Raw genomic sequence first — 19,324 nt, forward strand, 5'->3', positions numbered from 1 at the left:
CGCTGTCCTCCCACTCTCGTTATTGTCAATATCGCTGTTGAACTAAACAAGATGGCGACCCCCTCTAAGGATTCGGACTAAACAAAATGGCGTCACTTAGACGCTGAACAAGATGGCGGCACGCGCCCATCGTTTGAGCTAAGCAAAATGGCGGTGCTCGTACACCGTTTGAACTAAGCAAGATGGCGGTGCTCGTACACCGTTTGAACTAAGCAAGATTGCGGCGCTTGCACAGATTTGTGTGAACTAAACAAGATGGCGACAACCTCCGGACCTCTCTCGCCCTCTAACGTGCTTCGAAAAAGGGCCATTGCCCAAAACGTTGCCCATCATATTCCTTTGGAACCTCATTTGCCAGTAGAAAAATATAATTGTTTTTTTACCCTTTTATCTGGCAACAAAACTGACACCTTTTTTTTACAAGGAGTCATGTTTGTATAGACCACAATACCTGCAGTCGTAATGCAAAAAAAAACATAACTCTGATAATGTATGCACTGTCCTTGACGTTGATTGGTCCACACCCGAGACAGCTTTCCTTAGAGCCTAGTCTCACATGGTGAGACTAGGCTCTAAGGCAAATCAGGTTCCAATGGTGTAAATGCTTACCCCAAGCTCTCATACTCTGATGGTGCATTGTCTTTGAGGTGTGCGCCTTTTGGCGTCATCTGGTCCAACCCCATGTGAGACTAGGCTCTAAGGAAAGCTGTCTCGGGTGTGGACCAATCAACTTCAAGGACAGTGCATACATTATCAGAGTTATGTTTTTTGTTTGCATTACGACTGCAGGTATTGTGGTCTATGCAAACATGACTCCTTATATTTAAAAAAGGTGTCAGTTTTGTTGCCAGATAAAAGGGTAAAAAAACAATTATCATCATATTCCTGATTTATATGACCACAATTGTTGTTACTGACGAACGTGTTGCGTTGTTTTTAAAAATAGTGCTCATGTACCACCGCCAACTCGGTTTCGTGGTGTCAACACCAGATGTAACTCCTATTGACGTCATGTCATCCGCCTGCGTGACGTCTTTCGTGGGGGGTGGATGCATATGACGTCACGCCGCTGTTGACTGCTCGAGCCGAAGGCCGTGGGGCTTGAACCCCAACAACAACAACAACGCCGCCGCCGCCACCAGCAGCATCGCAGAGGAGAGAACAGCGACAGTAACAAACAACCACCGCCGCGACGAGCAGGGCAGAGAACACGGCGGCCACAAGGAGGCGAGGCTTGTGGGGAGCGCAGCCATGCCGTGGTACTTCCCGTGGCCGGACTCGATCAAGAAGCGCGCGTGCCGCTACCTGCTGCAGCTCTACGTGGGCCACCTCCTGGAGGAGAAGCTCACGCTCCAGCAGCTCAGCGTGGACCTCTACGGCGGCACGGGCTCCCTGCGCCACGTCGCGCTCGACGTGTGGGTGCGTGACGCGCGGTGACGGTGCGGTTGGGGGTGAGGGTGGCGGTGAGGGTTACGGGGACTGTGAGGATGGGGTGAGGATTGGGTGAGGTGGGGGTAGGGTGAGGATCAGGCGAGGGTTAGGATGAGGGTGAGGATGACGTGAGGGGAGGGATGGGGTGAGTGTGGGTCTAGGGTGAGTATGAGGATGAGGTGAGTGTGGGTCTAGGGTGAGTATGAGGATGGGGTGAGTGTGGGTCTAGGGTGAGTATGAGGATGGGATGGGGTGAGTGTGGGTCTAGGGTGAGTATGAGGATGGGGTGAGAGTGGGAATAGGGTGAGTATGAGGATGGGGTGAGTGTGGGTCTAGGGTGAGTATGAGGATGGGGTGAGAGTGGGTCTAGGGTGAGTATGAGGATGGGGTGAGTGTGGGTCTAGGGTGAGTATGAGGATGGGGTGAGTGTGGGTCTAGGGTGAGTATGAGGATGGGGTGAGAGTGGGAATAGGGTGAGTATGAGGATGGGGTGAGTGTGGGTCTAGGGTGAGTATGAGGATGGGGTGAGAGTGGGTCTAGGGTGAGTATGAGGATGGGGTGAGTGTGGGTCTAGGGTGAGTATGAGGATGGGGTGAGTGTGGGTCTAGGGTGAGTATGAGGATGGGGTGAGAGTGGGAATAGGGTGAGTATGAGGATGGGGTGAGTGTGGGTCTTGGGTGAGTATGAGGATGGGGTGAGAGTGGGTCTAGGGTGAGTATGAGGATGGGGTGAGTGTGGGTCTAGGGTGAGTATGAGGATGGGGTGAGAGTGGGAATAGGGTGAGTATGAGGATGGGGTGAGTGTGGGTCTTGGGTGAGTATGAGGATGGGGTGAGAGTGGGTCTAGGGTGAGTATGAGGATGGGGTGAGTCTGGGTCTAGGGTGAGTATGAGGATGGGGTGAGAGTGGGAATAGGGTAAGGGCAGGGTTAGGGTGGGATGAGGGCACATCTGTGGATGGGTTGAGTGTGGGTGAGTTGAGTGTGACAATGGATTGAGTGTGAGGTGAGAGTGGAGTATGCGGCGATGGGGAGAATGTGCTTCCTGGTCGTCATTGTCGGTGGTGGTGAAAGTGGTGAAGGCAAGAGATGAGGTGGTGAAGGGAAGAAAATTGAGGCGGCTTTATTATTCAGAGTCGTCGAGGTTGGAGGCGGTCGTGGTGGTAGCCTGGCCTATGGGTGATGGAATCCTGATACACGAGACCCACGTTATATCTTGGTGTCCATCGTCAGAGGTATCCTTTACATGGCCGTCACGACTCGCCCCATATCATAGGCAGGACACACGTTACATCCGAGCTGTGATGTTGCCACCCAGGCACAAAGTTTCATTCTCACGACTACTGCTGACTCCATACAGCCTGACGGTCTAATGTCGCATCAAGGAATGGACCTCGGTAGCAATGTAATTGAACAAATGCCAGTGTCTCTCCACGACTCCACCCCTTGTCTCTCGGAGTCACCACAAGGGGGCCTTTCCTTTGTGCTGGGCACTTTTCAGTATTTTTATTGTTGCTGTTAAAACTCGGAGCTCGCACATGACAAGTGCCACTCACCCGTCACCTTCATATCCACACACCATTGTCTTAGATTTCTCCCATTAGTCGTGGTGAACATAATTACTTGAATAATTATTTAATTGTTCATTGTACCCACGCCTGCTTATCGTAATTTCTTCACTGCGACCCTATCATCCCCCAAATGCATTGCAGATGCATTTATACCTAGATACGTAGGGGAGTGGTTGCTGTGTTGCCTTGCAATTTCTTATTACCCAGGTTCAGTTCCTGGACATTTACATCAGTGACAAGTGGAATGGAAACCTAATCTGGCTCTCCCCTATATTGACTGCAGCTCGTCTTTTATTGAAATATCACAAAGCGCTATGCATGTGAACATTTTGACGGTCCGTAAAAAAAACCCGATTCTTGTTCGAGCTGTGTGAGCATTGGCACTGGGAGGGCAGGCTGACGCCAATGGGCGCGCTCTGCATGAGAACGTGAGACCCTGTTTTTGTGGTTGTTTGTGCGCCTGGGATGCATCCGAGCAGGGTTCTTCACCTGGCGGGACTGCGAAGCCTGCGTGGAGTGGTCCGCCAGGCTGTGGCCGTCTCGAGACGTAACGAGACGAGAGATGAATGAGATGAAAGATAAAACAAGGGACGGAGGAGATGAGAGAGCCGTAGACGAGAGACGCATTTGTTGATGTGAAAGCGACATAGAAACAAGATAGCAAGACGAGAAACCTGGAGATGAGAGGCCCAGATTAGTGTCCGCATGTACAGGACAAATCACAAACATGGGCGCTGACAAAATGCAACAAATGGTGAAAAGGGCGCCACGGAGCACGGAGTCGTGCGTGCTTGGAATTACTCTTGAGAGACAGAAAGAGAGGCACATGGGTTGGAGACCATGTGCATGTTAGGCGCATCGCAGTGACTGCTAGGAAAGCTGAGCGGGCTACGGCAGGACAACGTCGCTCAGAGGGATTGTGGTCGAGACGAGTGGCGGAGTGACAGCTCGAGGAGGGAACGCGCCCTGTTGCATCGTGAGGCCTTGAGGGATGTTGATGGCTTTCTCGAGGCCTTTATCCAGCAGTGGACGGATAATGGCCAATGATGATGGACAAGCGTAGAATGTCACGACACTACGTGGCGTCACAACAGCTGTATATGTGACATGATGCCGCGTAGCCTGCTAGTTATTTTTTGTGCCACCAGAAAATGCAGGGCAACCCGTCTATTGATGCCTCAATGTTGACCCCCTTCTCCACTGGCCATTGAATATTGTGAAAGCGATTGCTCCATATCATCAGGAGGAAGCTGCTAAATAGTTCATACTTTTATTGAGAGTGGTAGGAATCATGTGGAGACTTTTAAATAAAATGTTGTTTTCCCGTATAATTTATCCATAGTATTGTAAGTGGAGTGTTTATGAATAGATGTTGGCATATGGTTGAAGAGGCTTGCCTTAGCAGTGCTGGCTTGATGCCCTGACGGAAGCCTGTCACCACACTCAGCCGCTCGGCCTCTTTCGAGGATTCTCTTGTTTTAACACTTTACTCGGCTTGTTGTTTAAACTACGTACAGTAATCCCTCGGTTAACCGTGACATCGGTTGAGGTTTTTTCGGTTAAAGTTTTGTCTCCCATAGGACCCCCATGGTCTCTACTCACGTAAACATTCTGCCTAACGGTACCGTGTTACGTTATTGGACTCGGGGTGACAGTTTGGACCAATCCGAGCGCTCATAAGTGGGGCTGAGCCATGCCCTCAGCCAATCAGCGACGTCCATTTGTGAGCTTTTCGACTTCGTCTGCCTTTGTTTACATCACGATTTATTTTCTGGGCAGTGGAAACAGCCCTCTTGCCGACTCATGTTATTCCTGTATTCGATTCACAGCTATTTCGGTTCAACATGTTAATCGAGGCACCACTGCACTCTGCTTGTTGTTTAAACTCTGTGCTCTTGATTAATTTGGGCAGTGCTTTGCACCAGTGTCGTAATTTACTTTTCAGGGTTCGATCTCAGGAAGGATGACTCGAATGTTTTCATATCAGTGGCTTGAAACCTCACGGCAAGAGACAGACCGATATTTAGGCTCTCACGGGAATGTGGAATTGCCATCTCCAGGGATGATTACCGCTCAGTACTCCATTGAAAATGGTGTCATTGGGCCGGATGCATGCAGTATACAGAAACACAACAATATTGGAGTTGATGTGGGAGTTGATTGGTACCCAGTGAAGGGAGCTGAGTGTTGGAATTATTCGGGCTAGGGCTGAACGATTAATCGATTTCAAATCAAAATCGCAATTTGAAACAATGCGATTAGCAAATCGCAAAGGCTGCGATTTTTTAGATTTGAAAAGTCCTATTACTTTCTTATTGGAATTGTTTTATGTAATTATACAAACTTTATTTATTTATATGTTTGATTGTTCTATTTCAATTTAAACATTTTAGTAAATACATGTTTGGAAGTAATTTATCTCTTTTAAGTTCTCATCCTGGTATTAGAATAGAAAGAGCTGTTCATATTTTGATGGTATCATGTGGTAATGCTCAATCACATGTTTTAAATCTATTACACAGTGAATATTGAACTAAAGCTTGACTTAAAAAAATGTAATCGCAAATCAAATCGCAATCGCAATATATGTCAGAAAAATCGCAATTAGATATTTTCCCCAAATCGTTCAACTCTAATCCGGGCCTCCTTCAAGGCGCAGGGTCGAGAAGTCACCTCCATTACAAACACAGATTCACTCGTGCACACACACACACGTTTAAGCACACAAAACATAAACTCGTACATAACAACAACCGCCATTCGCCACTAAGTGGTGGTCACGTCACCACAGCGCTTTGTGCATAGGCATGAACCAAAAGTTATATTAGTCACTCTTATGTATACATACGTACATACCCACACAAGGTGAACATGCCCATGCACGTGCAGTCACTCGCTGATTCCGTAGAGGCAGTGTGATGGTATACATGCTCGCATCGCATGTGACGTGCGTTGCGAGTGAAGCGGCTGCTGACAGCCGCACGAATTGAACCCTGGGTGTGGATGTATGATGAACTTATTTTTCACCATATGTAGCCAACCGTGCTAATCGGAGGTCTGTGGGAAGGATAACAAACTATGGGTCTCTCTCTGAGTCTATAGGTCTTTGTGTGAGTCTATGTACAGTGAGGGAAAAAGTATTTGATCCCCTGCTGATTTTGTACATTTGCCCACTGACAAAGAAATGATCATTCTATAATTTTTATGCTAGGTTTATTTGAACAGTGAGAGACAGAAGAACAACAACAAAATCCAGAAAAACGCATGTCAAAAATGTTATAAATTGATTTACATTTTAATGAGGGAAATAAGTATTTGACCCCTCTGCAAAATATGACTTAGTACTTGGTGACAAAACCCTTGTTGGCAATCACAGAGGTCAGACGTTTCTTGTAGTTGGCCACCAGGTTTGCACACACCTCTTGAGGGATTTTGTCCCACTCCTCTTTGCAGATCTTCTCCAAGTCATTAAGGTTTTGAGGCTGACGTTTGGCAACTCGAACCTTCAGCTCCCTCCACAGATTTTCTATGGGATTAAGGTCTGGAGATTGGCTAGGCCACTCCAGGACCTTAATGTGCTTCTTCTTGAGCCACTCCTTTGTTGCCTTGGCCGTGTGTTTTGGGTCATTGTCATGCTGGAATACCCATCCACGACCCATTTTCAATGCCCTGGCTGAGGGAAGGAGGTTCTCACCCAAGATTTGACGGTACATGGCCCTGTCCATCGTCCCTTTGATGCGGTGAAGTTGTCCTGTCCTCTTAGCAGAAAAACACCCCCAAAGCATGTTTCAACCTCCATGTTTGACGGTGGGGATGGTGTTCTTGGGGTCATAGGCAGCATTCCTCCTCCTCCAAACACGGCGAGTTGAGTTGATGCCAAAGAGCTCCATTTTGGTCTCATCTGACCACAACACTTTCACCCAGTTGTCCTCTGAATCATTCAGATGTTCATTGGCAAACTTCAGACGGGCATGTATATGTGCTTTATTGAGGAGGGGGACCTTGCGAGCGCTGCAGGATTTCAGTCCTTCACGGCGTAGTGTGTTACCAACTGTTTTCTTGGTAACTATGGTCCCAGCTGCCTTGAGATCATTGACAAGATCCTCCTGTGTAGTTCTGGGCTGATTCCTCACCGTTCTCATGATCATTGCAACTCCACGAGGTGAGATCTTGCATGGAGCCCCAGGCCGAGGGAGATTGACAGTTCTTTTGTGTTTCTTCCATTAGCGAATAATCGCACCAACTGTTGTCACCTTCTCACCAAGATGCTTGGCGATGGTCTTGTAGCCCATTCCAGCCTTGTGTAGGTCTACAATCTTGTCCCTGACATCCTTGGATAGCTCTTTGGTCTTGGCCATGGTTTAGAGTTTGTAATCTGATTGATTGATTTCTTCTGTGAACAGGTGTCTTTTATACAGGTAACAAGCTGAGATTAGGAGCACTCCCTTTATGAGTGTGCTCCTAATCTCAGATCGTTACCTGTATAAAAGACACCTGGGAGCCAGAAATCTTTCTGATTGAGAGGGGGTCAAATACTTATTTCCCTCATTAAAATGCAAATCAATTTATAACATTTTGACATGCGTTTTTCTGGATTTTGTTGTTGTTATTCTGTCTCTCACTGTTCAAATAAACCTACCATTAAAATTATAGACTGATAATTTATTTGTCAGTGGGTAAACATACAAAATCAGCAGGGGATCAAATACTTTTTTCCCTCACTGTATGTAGAATTTCTTTTGCACCGTACGTAGCCAACTGTGCTTGTCGGAGGTGCGGGGGGAGGACAATAAACTATGGGTCTGTCTGAGTCTACGGGTTTCTGTGTGAGTATGGATCTTTGTGTGAGTCTATGGATCTCTGTGTGAGTCTATGGGTCTCTGTCTGAGTCTACGGGTCTCTGTGTGAGTCTGGGTTTCTGTGTGAATCTATGGGTCTCTGTGTGAGTCTATGAGTCTCTGTGTATGTGTTTTGAACTGCTTACGCACCGTATGCAGCCAACCATGCTAATCAAAGTGCGGGTTATGGCGACACGCCTGAGGTCCGGCCCGGTGGTGGCAAGGGTTGGTGGATCACTTGGGCTTTGTGTTGAGGCCCCCCAAATTTACAACACAGCATATTCCAAAGCTCGAATACTTATTGATCAAGAATTATACAGATTGCCTTGCTGCCTTCTCTGTGCAGAAGTATTCATAGGGCTAATGACGTTTCTAAATACCATTTGTAGATCCTCAAAGAAACTCCAAAACGAGATGCAGTTCAAGTTTGACCGCCGCCCACCCGTACTAAAGGGGATGTGACTCAGTAAATATTTCCCACTGAACTTGAATAGTTCGGCTGCTTTTTTACCAGAGCCAAACTCTTGAGGTCATAAGGTGTGGTTGGGTTTACGTGAATCTAATGAAAACTCCAAAACCCTCTGGTTTGGTTGTCATGACAATGAGTGGATTCATGAACCCATGTTTATTTGTGTCCCTATGGGTGTTTGTCCCCTCGCTAAAGTGCAGCAAGTTGGCACAGCAGGGGGCACAACTGGAAACCTGGGTCTGTCCCCTAATCTCCTGTCAGGGAGCCTTCAAAACGTCACGCGGCTTCAAAGTGCTCCCGGCCTGGCACAGGCGCCGTGGTGACGTCATTGTCACTTAGTAGCGAATGGCGGCTCTTGTTGTTATCCCCTAATGTGTGTGGGGTTGTGTTGGGTAGATTCCAGTTTCCTCCCACATGTAAAATTCTTTTTCAAACGAAATTGGTCAAACCTCCCAATGCAGGACACTCCTGAGAAACAGTGTTGAAACCCTGCATATATAAACTCAAATTACAAACTCAACTATTTTAGTTACCAAGTCAAGCCCACTAAGCTATTAGCTATTTTTCAGAGGCAACCTGGCCACACATGATAGCTAATTGAAGTGGCTTGTCATCATGCATGGGAATTTATCGTAGCCATATAATCTAAACACGCGTTTGTAAATGTGGAGTGCAAAACCGGAGGACCTGGAGAAAAATCCATGTGACCACTATGGTGAGAGAGACAACACCTCTATGTTTGGAAAACTCCAAATATACAGGCATTGTCAGGATCTCGATCGAACCCATGTTCTGCATAGCAGGCAAGGGAGATAACATCTCAATCACAGAGGTGACTGTGAAGGTGTGGTCTCGGTCTGGCATGTTAGGCACATGCTTTTGAGTCCTTTCGATTCAAAAGTGTGTGACGGTGACACTCAGAAAAGGGAAGTGTGATTTTGCTAACGTGCTCAGAGGCCGCGGGTTAATGCTGACATCAGCACGGGTGGCGGTGTGTGACATTGCGGTCTGCACACTGCACCAACATCTCAGCCACCCAAGTGTGATTTCTAGCAATGATAAACATCAACACTCAGTCAGTTTTTATATTAATCCAGTGTGGATATTTCCTAGGTTTGCTCAGCTTAAAGTGAGCACGTGGTGTTGTTGTGTATTCAACGTCAGCACTGGGAAAATAAAAGTGGTGGGATGTTGTGCTGTTATCCCTGCCCCTTTATATGCCTTTGCTGCCTACTGGACATCTGTGAAAAAGAGCTTTATAGCTCATCTGATTCCTCCGGTATAAATAAATATTGTGATTCTGATATTCTGATTCTAATAGGTGCTCACTCACTCCACTCACGCTGACAGTAAAGCGAAATCGAGGACAGTGTGTTTTTGTCTTTGTGTGCTTGTGTATCAATTGTTTGTGTGTATATGTGTGATATGAACCCGGCGGCCTGAGTTCGATTTCCGCTTATGGCCAACACCTTTCACGATTATTTGAACCTGTTCTGGGCCTCCCGTAGGTCGACTTAACCGCAAATGAGTACCTGGTTTGGTGTGTAAACATCTCCACTAGGGAGACAAAGGCAGCAGGGCGTGGTGCCAGCCACTCACCCCCTTGTGTGCCGTTCCGACCTTCATAGGTGCTCGCTTACATTACTTCTACAGTCTGTTAAGGCTATACGGGGTGTCTTTGTCTACCTATATGTGTGTTTGTGTTAATTGTACCAGTGTGCAACTTTGTGTATGAGTGTCTTTACTTGTCCATGTGTTTGTGTGTTCCTGCATCTGCCTGTTTACATAGATTCCCATATTAGTGTGCATGCCTGTAAGTGGGGAGCGGTTAGCGCACTGTGCTACGGACCCGGCCACCCGAGGTCGATTCATGCTCACGGCCAACATGAGCGGCGATTATCTGAATCTGGGCCTGGTGTGCAGGCTGGCGTAGTGTTGGCCACCCGATCCCTTGTGTGCTGTGTTCGCTAACAGCACTTGCCCCAACGGCCTGTTAAATTTGTACGGGGGTCTTTTTCAGTGTTTGTGAGTGTATATATATATATATACACACGTGTGGTGGGTGTGCTTGCTTCTTCATCTTGTGTGTGTGTGTTTGTATTGCAGTGGCATTTTAAGTCGAGTGGAATTATCTTTTCATCAACTGTAACACGATGTGGAAACTACCTGGCCTGCTGCTCCACAAAATCTTTGGGTCTTCTCAGCCACAGTCATGACCTACCTCCCTTCTCTATGCTTGCATAAGGCAAAGAAGCGACGCTCAAAAAGAGTGAAGTGCAGGCGGCTCAAACACAGCAGGTTGGCACATTAGGGAGCGCAGGTAGTGAATCTGCCAGTCATCTCAGTCAGCCAATGACACCTGGGTCTGTCCCGTGACCTGTCAGTGAGCCCTTTGACACTTCATTACCTCGAAGCGCACCTAACCTGGCGCAAGTGCTGTGGTGATGTCACTGCCACTTAGTGGTCAATGCGGGCTGTTGTTGTACACTGTGTATACATGTGTTTGTGCCCCCGTGTATTTCTCAGTCCCTCAATGAGATGCTGGACTCGGTGAATGCTCCCCTGGAGATCACCGATGGCTACATCGAATCCATCTCCGTGTCCATCCCCTGGTCGGCTCTGCTGCTTGAGAACTCCACAGTGGAGGTGCGGGGTCTGCGCCTCACACTCAGGCCCAAGGCACCCACCGGTAAGTTCTCCCACATGAGTGCATGTGTATTATGTGCTTGTGTACGTTAGCGGTGGTGTAGTGGTTAGCGCACGACGCTGCAAACCCGGCAACGTGAGTTCCGTTCCCATTCACGGCCAAAAAACAGCAGTGAATGTTTGAACCCTCTTGGTTGAATGGTCCTCGAATGACTGCCTCGTGTTATGTGCAAGCATTGCCTCTAGGGAGAAAAAGGTGGCCGGGCCCATGCCCGGCCACCCGCTCGTGTGCCGTGATGGCCTGAATTGGTGCTCACGAATAGCAATTCTCCAAATGTGTTATTTAATCTTTAGGAGGGTCAGAGTCGTCATTGTTGTTTGTGTGCTCGTAGGGAGCGGTGCTGTAGCGGTTAGCGCGTTGTGCTACGAACTTGGCAACCCTAGTTCGATTCCTGCTCACGGCCAAGACCAGTGACGATTATCTGAACAAGCCCTTAGCCTCCCCTGGGTCGACTCAGCCTCAAATAAGTACCTGGTACAGTGTGTAAACATTGCCGCAAGGGAGACAAAGGCGGCCGGGCATGGTGCTGGCCACCCATCCTCTTGCGTGCTGTGCCGGCTTTCATAGGTGCTCGCTAACAGCACTTGCACCAACAGTCTGTTCAGGCTATATCGTGGGGATCTTTGTTTTTGTTATGTGTGTGCTTGTAGTATCGGTGGTGGAGTCTCTCTACTGGTCCACGTGCATGACCAGCAGCATGCAGCTGGCGCAGGAGTGCCTGAAGCAGCAGCCGGGGGACGAGCAGCCAGACTGCGCCACACAGCAGTTTGAGGGCCTTGAGGTCTTCGCTCAGACCATTGACACTGGTACAACAACAACATCCACCATTTGCCAATTTAATTCGGGATGACATCGCCATGGTACTTGTGCCAGGCTCGGTGCACATTGAGGCCACACACCTGTACACACCCACTAGCCGTGACACCCTGGTTTCTGGTAGGGTTGTTAAACAGTAACCGGTAACCGATTCCAGCGGAATGTTTAGTCGGAGGAGGTGGGAGTGCCCACGCTTTGCCCCACCACACGTGCCCTGCTAATCAGCTGACTGGTGAACCGATTTGTACTGCTGGGTGGGTGGACAGAGGCAGTGGGGGCGGATTTAAGAAACTTGCCCCATTGTGTCAGCTGCTGCGCTCATAGGTGGAATTAAACCGGCAACCTCTGAGTTGCGAGTCCAATGTGCTCACCGTTACACCACTGTGGCAGCTCGCTTTGATTCTCAATTTAAACAGTTAAACACACTGTGTTTTTTTCTCCACGTTTCTATTATGCGCGGCAAAGCAACGACCGGTTTTATTGCATCTACCGCCATTACACGAAAATGATTTTGACAGCCCTGATAAATAGATTAAGTTCATTCCGCCCAAGCACGCACACACACTCACACACTCACGTGGGTGAGTGCAGCTGTTGGGATACTTGCTTCTGGGATTCGTGACGCAGTCTGACAAACCACGCGTCTCCAGAAACCCGACCACGGGTAAACAGCACAGAGCCTTCACCCCCCCTCACCTCCAAAGAAGCAGCCGCCGCTGCGCTAACGCGACGACCGGCATAAACACTGAGCTAGGCGGCCGCCACCACCACCTGCCTCTCAGAATTCTCTGCACGGTGCCAGTTACAAGGACCCTGCAAAAAAACTAGGAGCAACAGAAATGTGTATTTTTTTTTTTAAAGGAGGACGTTAAAATATCATGGACAGACAAGATGAGTAACACAAATGTATGCAGAGCATAATACATTTAGAGAGGTAGTGAGAAAACAAGAGACTGAATATGATGTTTTGACTGGGAATATTGCGGGTACTAGAAACCGGGGAAGATGGAAAATTAAGTACTTAAGCAGTCTTAACAATTGGATGCGACTGGGAGCATCTAATGCAAAGTTGTTGAGTTATATCATGAACAGACATAAATGAAAGACGGCCATGATCGCCAATGCATTTGAGAATGAATGCCGGCGTATATAGCGAAAGAGATACGGTGCCTCAGTCTGGCTCTGTGATTCCCAAGTGTTTCATCGAACCCCTAAGAATTGTAAATAAACCTTTGGATGGCCAAGATGTTTAACAGCCCAGTTTTTAACCTCGTGGGAACTTCCCCCGACATGTTTAGGAGTCGAAAGAGTTGTAAATGTAGATCTTGGATGGTGGTCGACTCAGTCCATCATCCCTCTGGGGTCAATAAAATGAGTATTATTTTGTTTGTAGTCAACAGTGGTTGTACTCTGAATAGTTTACATTGGTTACTGAGGTGGTGTTTGTAGATTAGTCTCTGCCAGAGCAGTGCGGAATATCCACCAGTGGCTCAGAACTGCCAACGAAGATGAACACCACCTTTGGTGAGGTGTGGTTTAGTGTGGGGACATGTGGAGCTGGTTGTGTGCTGTGTGTGTGGTGTAGCAGAGTGAGATTTGGTGTTGGTGGCAAGGTGTGGTGTTGGTTGTGTGGTGTAGTGTGGTAAGATTTAGTATTTGTGGCGAGGTGTGTAGTTGGGTGTTGTAGTGTGGTGTGCAGTGTTATGTAGATGTGTACTGTGATTTTGATGGCGTGGTGTAGTGTGACGTGGAGTAGTATGGGTGAGGTGTGGTGCTGGTGGCGTAGCATGGTGAGATGTGGTGCGGTGACTCATGGTGGTTCTGATGCGGTCGCCCCGTGTCCCTGCGCCCCAGTGCTGCGACGAGTCAAGTTGGCCTTCCTCGACACGGTGGTGCGCGTGGAGCACGTGCGGGACAACGCCAAGAGCGGCGTCGCGCTCGAGCTGCGCATCAAACGGTGCGTAGGGCCGGTGTGTGAGATGCGTGTGTGTGTCTGTGATGTGTGTGTGATGTGTGTGGGAGATGTGTGTGTGATGTATGTTCTTGTGTGAGAGGTGTCCATGTATGTGAGATGTGTGTTTTTTGTGGGTTAGTGCACTGTCTGGAGTTGGGGTGTCTATGCGCTGTTTATGTTTATGTTGCCCAACCCAAACTTTCTCTGGCGCCTCCACTCTGCCTCCGTGCTGCTCTATTTCCACGTTTTCCCTGACCTCGTTGGGTTTTGTTCACCACCGCATTGCCTGGCTTAACCCCCCGTGCCATCTCACAACTCCCCGCCTGACCTCCGTGTCCTCCGCACGCCTCCTCAACGCCAATGCCTCTCCCGACACCTGTCCCGCATCTTGTCTACCACCGGGGACTCCCCTAGGACCACGTCGTTCATTGGACCCCCAGGTCCTCTGAGACTGCCGCTAACTCTTGATGGTGCCTGGAACTGGTTTGTCATTGATGGAGGTTGTTTCCTGGAGGTGACCAGGCCCAGTGGTGCCGCTGTTCACAGCTTATTGCTGATTTATAGCCAGATTCATGGTTCTAAATCCGGCAGGCCGCCCTGATTATTACTGTGGTGTTAACCGTGAAACACTTATGCACCGCCGGCTTCACTGTGTACGTTAAATATCCCCTGACGTCATTCTAATAGAGGAGGCCATTGTGTTCCGCTGTCATGGTTGAAAATTAGCCAAAATAGAAAAATTACCTGCAATTTACTCAGTTGGGATTATACATAGCAACATCGCCTCCGGTTCTGAAACTGTTGTATCAAATGTGTGAATGTGTTGATTTGTTGCTCTGAGCTTGGCCTTCGTAGGCGACAAGCTGTGCCTTGCCAAACGTCTTCTTGTACTCATCCCCGCAACCAAACCCCTGGCGTGTGCTTGTGATTCCTGCTCACGGCCAACACCAGTGACGATTGTTTGAACCGGTCCTGGTCCTCCCCTAGGTTGACTCGGCCTCAAATGAGTTCCTGGTGCGGTGTGTAAACATCTCCACTAGGGAGACAAAGGCGGCCGAGCGTGGTGTTCCCCACCCATCCCCTATTGTGCTGTCGGCCTTCGTAGGTGCTCGCAAACAGCACTTGCTCCAACATCCTTTGAAGGCTATACGGGGGATCTTTTTCTTTGTATGTGTGTATGTAATTAGATATTTAATTACTGCCATGTTTAGTGAATTACTATTGTGGAGATTACTCTTAAGGTGTCAGCCCAAGTTTGCGGGTGGGTAACGGTGGGCAGCGTGGACAACTGTAGCGGGTCAGCTCGTATGAGTATATATTTGTCCGTATTTTGACGTGTCTGTATGTGGGGGAGCCGTAGTGCAGTGGTTAGCGACACTGCATTACGAACCCAGCAACTCTGGTTCAATACCCGCTCACGACTAACATGGGTGACGAATATCCCAAACCAGTCCTGAGCTTCCCCGAGGTCAAGTCTCCCTTAAACCAGTACCTAGTGCGGTGCATCAACATCGTCACCTGGTAGACCGACGTGACCAGGCGTGGTACTAGCCACAGCAATCCGCCTCACACCACGCCCCAACAGTCCGCTTGAAGGCTACTCGGCGGGCTCGTCGTGTTTGTGCGCGAGCAGCATGGATTACTGCGACGAGGCGGCGTGCGAGGAGGTGGGGGACCTGGGCCCCGGCGGCGTGCTAGGCGAGCACGTCGACCTGCACCACCCGGCCGCCTTCGCGCGCAAGACGCTGCGCCTCGTGGACGTCGACGTCTTCTGCCAGGAGATCCCGGCGGAGGCCCGGACGCCGCCCCGCACGCCGCCCTCGCACCAGGTGTGCAGCCACAACGCACGCTCGCCACGCTCGTGACAAGTAGACGACAGATCCCCCTCCCCCGTGCAGCCTGGAACAGACTGTTGTTGTGAGTGCTGTTAGCGAGTAGCACCGCCTATGAAGGCTGGCACGGCTACACGAGGGGGTGGGTGGCCAGCACCAAGCCCGGCCGCCTTTGTCTCCCAAGCGGCGATGTTTTACTACACACTGCACCGGGTACTCATTTGAGGCTAAGTCGATCTAGGGAGGCCCAGCGCCGTTTCAGGTAATCGTCACTGGTGTTGGGCGTAAGCGGGAATTAAACTCTGGTTGGCGGGTTCATAGCGCAGCGCGCAAACCACTCCACTGCCGCTCCCTAAACTCAATACGGCTTGCGTTCACACACCCATATATATAGATGTACACAAGTATGTGTATTGGGGAACAAACAACAGGATGGTCAGCCCAGTTCACCACCCATGCAACCTACTCAGCTCAATATAGATTGAAAACTAATTTATTTAGAACTGCTTCTGGTGTTTAGTTTGTTGGCCTTCCCCTGCACCTCCGATGAGCACGGTTGGCTACGTATGGTGCGAGAGAAGTTTAACATGCAGGCACATCCAGAAGCTCACTGTGGCCATTCTGAGACGCCGGCTTGCCGCACGCTCGACGTGCATCGGTATCCACGTTTGCGCGTCATGCCGACATTCGGTTCGACGTCGTCGTCGAGCGGATTTACGGTGTTAATCGCGCGACAGCGTCGCGAATAATCTCGTTCGCCGGCGTGCGATCCGTCTCCCCTACCGCCAGGACACGGAGCCCAAGCTGTCGCCGTCGTGGAACCCGCGCATCGTGTCCGAGCCACACCCGCAGTTCTCGCTGTCTCCCACGGGGAGCGCGGCGGGGCTGCGCAGCGAGCCCGTGGACGACGACGCGGCCGCCCCCCTTATCACGCCGCCGCCACCCCTGCAGGTGGCGAGCTGTGCCGGCGCGGTGGAGGTCAATGTTCAGCTGAAGCAGAACGAGGCCCTGCCTGGGCCGAAGGTGAGGGTCGCGACCCAACCCCTCGTGTCCCCCCCCCCCCACCCGGGTGGCGAAACTAATACCCCCGTTTTGTGGCCTCCCGATGCTGTAAAAACAATTGTGTGCATGTTACGCAAATGATTAACGGTTACGTGGAACTGGCAAGAAGGCCATGGCGGGATGGGAATAGTTTTTTGTGGTGGAAAATAATTCACCAATAATTAAGGTATTTTACCTTGTTACACTGTTTCTTACACTATTTACCTTGTTCAACTCCTTTATTTTGTTACACTATTTTACGTTGTTACACGAATTGATCTATCTAAATAAATTTACCTTGTTAACATTATTTGGACCTTGTAAGTTACAACCAATCTAGCAGCAATCCATCAGCCAGTTCAAGGAGACATTCGGTAGACCCTGTCGCTGCGATCCACATAGCGTCTTTGGCCTCCTTGGTTTGGATGAAAAAGTTGAGCATTAAACTTTCACACGTTTCAATACTGTTGCTTTGTCCCTGATGTCAGACGAAAACATCTTCTGGCTCTGATTATTATTAAACCGGTTTGCCTGCATGGTTGCCTTGGTGACGTCACAGCACCGAATTGAGGACCTGGATCAGGAAGGGCATTCATGCGAACTCTTGTTTCCACCTGATGGTGCTGGTTGTAACCTCCATTCGTCGGCCAGAAATTGTTCTCTCTTTTCATTGTAATTGGTTTAGCTGAAAAACCAAATCAATTGCGATATCTTCCCACGTGACAACTTGCTTTGTTTGGTCTTGTCGGGAGGTGGAGGGTTACAGCTCATATTTGACCATTACAGCTACACGTTCGGACCTAAACAGAAACCAATTACGAATCTGAAACTTAAGTAATTCACCAAGGCTGGTCAGAGCGTCGTCCTCCTGCGGCATAGCGTCTTGCAGTGTGCGTCTCTTCTATTGGCGGCCGTGAGCCGGTAGTGGTGGAAATGACGCAGCGCTGAGTTGTGTGGTCACTCTCCACACAGCAGTGGTTCTCAACCTTTGTTGGCTACTGCTGTACCCTCGTTGAATTTAGTTTCAACTGAGTAACCCCCCTTGCCTGACCCATCATGGTTCTGAGAAATAAATGAATTAATAATGAACATCGATTTTTTTTGTTTTACCAGTTGTCCTTTTGTGAGGTATCCTAACCAGCTAAGCAACTGCAAACGAATAAAAAATGAATGGACGCTCTGCACGCATGACGTAATGTTGTCGTGCTCGCTGGGTACTCTTGGAAACCACATTGTTTATGATCAGTGAGTTTAAAAAAGTATTTTATATCCTTCTAGGGTACCATTTGGATTTAAATTGTATAGTTATTTTCTCTTAGCATATTCATACATGATTATTCCCCAATGCCTCTCATGTACGATATAATCTCACACATTTATAAATCACCTCACGTACCGCCTGGGACATTTCCAAATATCCCCAAGAGGCTCCGTGCCCCCCGGTAGAGAACCACTGCTCCACACAGCACAACCACCAATGAGTTCCCACAGAGCGGAGCTCGTTTGTGTCGACGCGGGAGTGACGGTCGATCGATAGAGAGGAGATGTTCAAAATCCCAGTCACGGGTTGATGCGGCCGCCATGCATGGCATGCTGATAAATTAAGTGTACATTGTGGTCAAGTCAACAGTGCCATATCTACATAGCCTGGCCCCCACCATGCAAATGTGGAATTTCCACCACTGAGTCCAGGACTATCAATAGAGATGAGTGCCACTCCGTTGCTTTGTTTCGCCGAAAGACTGCTTTGAATACCACTTTACGAGTATAAACGTGCGCACACGGACACACGGACGTACATTTTACAAACCTACATCATCCCCGTGTCCCCACGTGTCTTGCACGTGTCTGGCAATACGTAGTTCTGGCCACATCGCCATCACTTCCTCATCCTGCGATGCCGTGCCGGCCGCGTTAATAGGCGGTCGTTGTCCGTGCTCGATGTTTGTCGCAGCTGGAGGTGAAGGCGAGCATGGGCTCGCTGAACGTGTTCGCGTCCCCAAGGCAAGCCCACCTGCTGCTCGACCTCTTCTCCGTGCTCTGGGGCCCAGGTACCGGCAGTGTCGGGTGGCCATGTCGTTTTGCAGCGGTGTTTGTCCACGCGCGCGCCGCTCGCAAACCAAAGGCCGGCCCAGCGGGAGCAGCCGCTCCCTATCGGAGCTCTTGCTGCCCTGCTGCGGGAAGAGGAGGCTGAGGGGGGAGGCCGGATCCTTGTGGCTGCTACAGTAGCTTGCAGCAGGCTGATCGCTACCTCCAGGGGTAGGCACTGGGAAGGGAGCTGGCCTTGCACTGTGAGGGACCTGATGGACTGGAGACGGAGGCTGAATGCCACCATACGCTGTGTCGCCGTGTGCTGTCCCCCACCTCCCCTGTGTATGATCTGATTTTTAGGTTGATTAATTTTATGCAGCTCAACACACATTTTTTTATTTCCTTGGATGGCTCGGATCGGCCAGCTGATTTTATTGCTGTCATTCTCACGTCAGTGCAACCATGCTGCCGTTGTGTGCTCACCGCTGTAGCAGTGTCTCACCGGAGTACGCGGTTGTCAGAACAGTCATGCCAATGCCAACAGAGACTCCCTGTTCCTCTCCATTCACAGCCATTCGCCAGCATTGGAAATTCCACATTCTTGTACAGGGGACTTGCCTCCTTGTCGGACAAATTA

At 49.5% G+C, this 19,324-nt stretch overlaps 1 protein-coding gene across 2 annotated transcripts in view; it reads left to right on the forward strand.

The window, feature by feature from the left end:
• Positions 1-1,056: 1,056 nt before the first annotated feature.
• Positions 1,057-19,324, forward strand: part of ATG2B (autophagy related 2B) — a 70,843-nt gene continuing 52,575 nt past the window's right edge. For both annotated transcript variants that reach the window (XM_061551226.1, XM_061551227.1), the window contains exons 1-7: positions 1,057-1,419; positions 10,833-10,995; positions 11,664-11,819; positions 13,684-13,786; positions 15,417-15,612; positions 16,405-16,638; positions 18,611-18,707. In XM_061551226.1, the coding sequence (XP_061407210.1) occupies positions 1,252-1,419; positions 10,833-10,995; positions 11,664-11,819; positions 13,684-13,786; positions 15,417-15,612; positions 16,405-16,638; positions 18,611-18,707 (1,117 nt within the window). In that variant the 5' untranslated portion in view covers positions 1,057-1,251. The remainder of the gene's footprint in view (positions 1,420-10,832; positions 10,996-11,663; positions 11,820-13,683; positions 13,787-15,416; positions 15,613-16,404; positions 16,639-18,610; positions 18,708-19,324) is intronic.

The sequence above is a fragment of the Lethenteron reissneri genome, chromosome 14, assembly GCF_015708825.2.
Source record: "Lethenteron reissneri isolate LAM-NWPU_2019-01 chromosome 14, ASM1570882v1, whole genome shotgun sequence".
NCBI lineage: Eukaryota > Metazoa > Chordata > Hyperoartia > Petromyzontiformes > Petromyzontidae > Lethenteron > Lethenteron reissneri.